At 32.6% G+C, this 6,007-nt stretch overlaps 1 protein-coding gene across 1 annotated transcript; it reads right to left on the reverse strand.

The window, feature by feature from the left end:
* Positions 1-1,937: 1,937 nt before the first annotated feature.
* LOC110822450 (UDP-glycosyltransferase 84B1-like) lies at positions 1,938-3,396 on the reverse strand. Its single transcript, XM_022052575.2, has one exon. It carries the CDS (start codon positions 3,378-3,380, stop codon positions 1,938-1,940), a length of 1,443 nt encoding a protein of 480 aa, XP_021908267.1. The 5' UTR covers positions 3,381-3,396.
* Between the last annotated feature and the right edge of the window lie 2,611 nt (positions 3,397-6,007).

Here is a 6,007-nt window from a genome sequence, read left to right on the forward strand (position 1 = left end):
CCATGATCACCACCAAGAGGAAGCAGAAGTTTCTCATTGGTGGTGGATAATGGAGTGTTTTGCTCTGGAAAAAAAAAAGATCGAAAAGGGTGCGTTAATAAGGAGTGCAGTGAAATATTCGTTACAGGGAATGAATGGAGGTGAGAGGAGATTGACCGCTGGACGAATCTCCATTGAATGAGGTACCGGTGGTGATATAAGGGCCGGTTTGGTTGGCAAATAAGCAAAAGAACGGTTTGTGGCTTTTTGGGTTGGGGACCCACTTAAGCAGAAAGTTTTATTTGACTACGACTTCTTTAATTTTGTGATTGAAGTTTTATTTCTTAATTTTTTTTTATAAAAAATTTTACTTTCACTTTAGTAATTGTCGGTATTTTTTGACTTTGGAATCATCTCATAATTTATAATTATTATATAAGGTAATTTTATTATTTATATAAGGAATATGAATCAGGAAATTATTCGTGTAACTAAACTTATTTTCTTGTCAAAACATCTTCGAAATAATAAAGTTTATAATTTTTTTTTTAAAAAAAATATAAGAATACCCAAAATTGATTTCAAATAAATTTTTTGAAAATTTTCAAAATTAATTATTAATTTTAAAATATTTTATTTAAATATTTACATGACAATTATCAAATTAAAAAAAAAAAAAAGCTTCTTTGTTATTTGTTACCAACTAATAGATCTTGGTAATTAATTAATTATAGTAAGTTCATGTGTTGGTTAAGCTTCAAATTTAAATTGGTTCTGCATAAATATGAAATGGGAGGTGGAAATTATAAGGAATTCAAACCAGTAAACAATTATATTATTATATATGTATATATATATTCTTGATACTTTTTATAGTGGAAAGAAAAGAGAGGATAACATTGAAGAACCAAACACCATTTATGCTCCAAAACTGTAGGTGTGCGCGTAACCTTCCTTTTTTCTAGTTTTTTCTTTTCCCAAATTAAACTTATAAGAGTGAAAATGATTAGATACAATCAATACAAATGTCAATACTAAGTTAGATTTTTCTATTAAAAAAATAATAATAATAAATTATTTGCTTTAGGAATCTCAATGTATTAAAGAAAAATAATTAATGGGAAAATTTCAATAGTATTATCGGTGGGTGTGGACAGAATACGAAAATAAAATATTATATAAAATATTAGGTGTTATTCAACGGGGGGATAAGTTGTTTATAAATTAATTAAATTTTATTTGTAATATTGTAAGATAATGTCAAGAATTATTTATTTACCCTTTATAAATAAAATTAAAATTCACTCATTAATTTAATTATTTTTTTAATAAAATTTTTTATAAATTTTATTAATTAAGCGACGCATTCATATTAAGTCTAATGTAACATGAGAAACAGACTAAATTTGAAATTATAATATTTTATAAAATAAAAATATACTACCAACTATATTATAAAAAAAATATTAATTAGTCTAATCATTTGACAACAGAAAAATAGTGATATTTATTATACAATATACATATATATATATGACCGTCTGACTAGGGTTTTAGAATTGGGCTCTCTAGAATCCATGTAATCGGCCAGTTTTTTGGGCTTCAAAATCCCACTTTGGGCCCATTAGGAATCTTAATTATCAAAAAGTATTACTAAAAAAAATTTAAGCTCAATACAGAAAAAAAAAAAAAAACATCTGATTTTATTTATTTATTGGGAAGAATTTCTTTATTAACTTATTAATTTTTTAATAAAAATTTATTTATTTTTTATTTGTTTACATGTATATTAATAATAACATAATAAAAATATAAAAAATAAAATTCAACTAAAATGTATAATCTCTTATAAACAAGATAATATACGAGTCAAATAATAATTTATTTTTATATTGACAAATAAAGTAATTATTTAAAAAAATTACTAGATTACATTAATGCCTAAAAATGGACAGTAATTAAATTGATTTGCTACTGATTTCATTTATGAATTTTTCTAAGTTTCGATCAGAGGAGCCACCTTTTCTCACCGTTCTTCTCGCTGCTTCCTTCAATTCCGCCGCCCTCTTCTTCATCTCCGCCGCCTGCGGCCCATCTGAGACCTCCTTCAGACACCTCTCCACCTCCTCCACACTCAGCTTCCCGTTGTCCCCATTTCTCATCCTCACCCCAATCTTGAAACAATCAACCAAAAGCTTCGCGTCCATCGGCTGATCAGTCCACGACGGATACGCAATCACCGGCAGGCCGACCACCACGCTCTCCATCGTCGAGTTCCACCCGCAATGCGTCAAGAAGCAAGACAGAGCCGGGTGCATCAGAACTCTCTCTTGCGGACACCACGTTACCACCAGACCCCTATCCTTAGTCTCTCTCAGAAACTCAGAGGACAGCTCGCCAACTTTTTTCTCGGAATCTTTTTTGTCTTTCTCAGGCTGCGCCGGAGACCTCACAACCCAGAGAAATGGTCTCTCGGTGTTCTTCAACGCCTTCGATATACTGTCCACCTGCTGCTGATTCAACAGCAGAATGCTTCCAAACGAGATGTAAACCACAGAAGCCGGTGCCTGGTTGTCGAGCCACTCAGTGCACGAATCTTCAGCTTTGTACATCTCGAAATTCCCCACTGTTTTTTCTTCCTCGCCGAGAAGAAATGGGGAGACAACTGGCCCAATCGGGATGATTTCTTTCAGCGACGCCATGGAATTCACTACTTCTTCCTCCAGCTCAAAAAACGAACTCCCTAAAACCCACTTCACCTTATCCAATTTCTGAACAAAATCATAAACTAATCTCCCAAAACTATTCGCATAGACAGGGAACATGAACCCCGGAAAATCTCTTACCTCTAGACCTGGAATTCCCGGCAAGTCAATTTTCTCACGTGAATTTTCGACGAGCGGCGGAAAATCGTTACATTTTTTATAGTAACGATAATAAACGGAGTAAGCGGCAGTAGCCTGAATCCAAAGCACTGCCGACGGAATGTTCTGCTCCTCTGCAACATCCGTCACCCATGGCATGAAATTGTTACTAATGATACACGAGAAAGAAACGTCTCTCTCCTTGGCGAGGTTGGCGATGAGGGCTGAGAGATTTTTAGGCCCATTTGTTTTTAGAGCTTCGAACCAGCGCTCGGCATTGCTTTCGCGGTCGAAGTCAAGGCTGAAACCGTCGCTGAAGAACTTTAAATCGATTGAGCCGCTGGCGGCGGCGGTGGTATATAGGGTTGCAGAGTGGTTGTTTGAGCGGAGAAGACGGTCGCGAACGTAATCGAGGGTGGCTATGGTGACATGAATTCCTTTTGGCACGAGGCGTTTGGCAATTTTGAGTAGTGGGCTGAGGTGACCCTGCGCTGGGAATGTCACCATTAGAACATGAACTTCTCCAGTTGATCCCATGGCTGATTAAGTTTTCTGTAGATTGAGATTGAACATAAGCTTAATTTAAGATTTACTGGTTGGTTATATATATATATATATAATTAAGCAAAACAAAAAAAAAAAAAAGGGTATTTGTATATATCTCTTAGTAATTAATGTATGGATTTTTTAACAGATTTTTTTTTTTGGGCTGAGGGGATCAAATACGGCGTGCTACTTAAATAGAAAAATCAAATGACACGATCTATTTTCACCAGGAAACATAATTAATTCAGATTTTATTTTTTGAACTGAAAAATAAGTATTTTTTTTTTTATAGTAGAAATGGATTTATATTTAAATTTAGTATTTAGTGAATTAAATAGATAAAGATAGAGCAAATCCAACCATGCATTAATTCTATATATCTTAAAAAAAATAATGTTTTGCTACTATAAATTATAAAAATTTGATAATGATATAAATTTGTTTGATATATAATTATTGTATTTATGTTAACATCTTTCTTTTTTCTGTATATCCAAGACAAATCTTTTCACTGTACCAAACTTATATAGAAAACCTCACAATATATATATATATATATATATATACACTCGAACAAACTCAACTAGGCTGATCCAATTGGAACATCACACCCAACTGGATGGATATTTTTTTATTTATTATTTAAACTATCTTTCTAATTAAAATTAATTTGCAATGTTAAAATTAAGTAATAGATCAATAAATTAATCATTTATCAAATCTATAATTAATAAAATTAACAATATAGTCAGTAATTATCTAATATTAACCTAAACTAATGATTTTTTTAAAATATATTTTTTTAATCGCAATCCTCCCGTATTTGGACAGAAGATCAGGCCAAATATCCAGTCTAATTTTTCCTGGTTCTGTTTAAACTTTTTGGTTCCAATCAAATTACAGACTTGATCTTGGATTGGCCTTAATGCGAGCCCGTGTGTAATTACAAGAGGTGGCGAGGTGGTCTTAGATGGTTTCCTAATTTGCTTAAATGGGTTTTAAAATATGAGCCTATATTGTTGTGGTGATGTTTGCTAATTACTTACTAATCAATCAAATTCATCTTGTTTTTTTTAGATGTAGCACGTGTGGTATGCGTGTGCATATATATATATATATATATATATATATGTGTGTGTTATGTTAAGGTGCACGTGCATCATCGTTCTATTAGATGAATAAATACTTTATTTTAACTATTCAAACAATATGAGATCAAATAGATAATAAAACCCTATTAGGATTTTTCTAACTCATTGCATCCTCTTGAAGTTGTCTTGATTGTTCTTACATTTTCTTACTTTGGTTCTCTATTTTGTTTATAAATCTTCATGACTTAAATCAGGTCCGGAACATTTTCGTACAATAAGAATATATATATATATATACATATTACTAATAATATTGTGGTATAATAGTTAAAATTATTGTATTTTTTAAGGTTATGAATTTGAAACTTAAATAGTACATAAAATTTGATACATTGTGAGTATATATTATAATTGGATTACTATAGGAAAAAATTAATAAATAAATAATAATAGTAATAATATATATATATATAATGGGGGAAGAGTGAGAAGGGACGGTTCAGATTAAGGAATGAGAATAGATGATTGGGATTATTTAGCAGAATATGTATAATTAGGATTTTAAAAAAAGAAAAAGAAAAAGAAAAAGAAAAAGAAAAGAAAAGGAAAAGAGAGGGAGAAGAGAGAAGATGAGGTAGTCGGTTGAGGATTTAAGAGAAAGCTGAAGAAGGAGGAGATGAGAAGAGAGAAGAGGAGACAGTCGGCCGAGGATTTGAGAGAGAGCCAGAGAAGGAGGAGACAATTAAGAATTGAGTGAGTTGGGGCTGTGTTAAGGACGATGGAGACAGGAGATATGGTAAATTCGAATTTCAAACACTGAAATTAAAATTATAGTTAAATTTCAATCCTAAAAATGTATATTTGTGTATTAGATGAGAGGGATTGGATCACAAAGAGGATAGGGAGCCGTAAAAGAGAAATAACTCTTCTAAAAGAGTAGTCGAGAAGTCAATAGGGAGTGGGAAGTTTGGTAGGCGAAAACGGGAGAGTATAGTGCAAGAGGTACGAACAGGAATTACGAAGGAAATAATTGTATAACTCTGTATCGGTATATATATAGCAAAATATTATCAACGGGACAGGAAGTTCGAAGGATGTAGGAATTATGCAAGGAAATATATAAATATGTAGGGCATACCGGACAATCGCCAAAAAGAGGAGAAGCTTAAAGACCGCTGAGGTTAGGTTGTGAAGAGATTTATGAACAAAATTAGTGACAGCGAAAGCGGTATAAGAGGGATGAAGACGATGAGAGAGAGAGTTACTAGTGAGAGGGAGTGGCCTGAGAAGGACACTTGAGGAAGATGAGAGAAAAAGATACCAGTGAGAGGGAGTGGTCTGATGAGGTACTGTCGGGTGAGATGAGAGGGAGAGATAAAAATAAGAAAAAAATATAAACAGTGAGTAAGGGCGTGGTGAAAACGTGCATTAACAGTGTGTGTGTGTGTGCGTTGTGAGAAAAGCATAATGAGTATGTGTAGGAATTCTGTTGATTGAACATGTGTGTGGACAGTGAAATGAACTGGT

This window comes from Carica papaya, chromosome 4, assembly GCF_054855325.1.
Source record: "Carica papaya isolate Zhongbai chromosome 4, ASM5485532v1, whole genome shotgun sequence".
NCBI lineage: Eukaryota > Viridiplantae > Streptophyta > Magnoliopsida > Brassicales > Caricaceae > Carica > Carica papaya.

Coding starts and splice junctions, on each gene's coding strand:
- LOC110822450 (XM_022052575.2), bottom strand. CDS start 3,380: ATGGGATCAACTGGAGAAGTTCATGTTCTAATGGTGACATTCCCAGCG.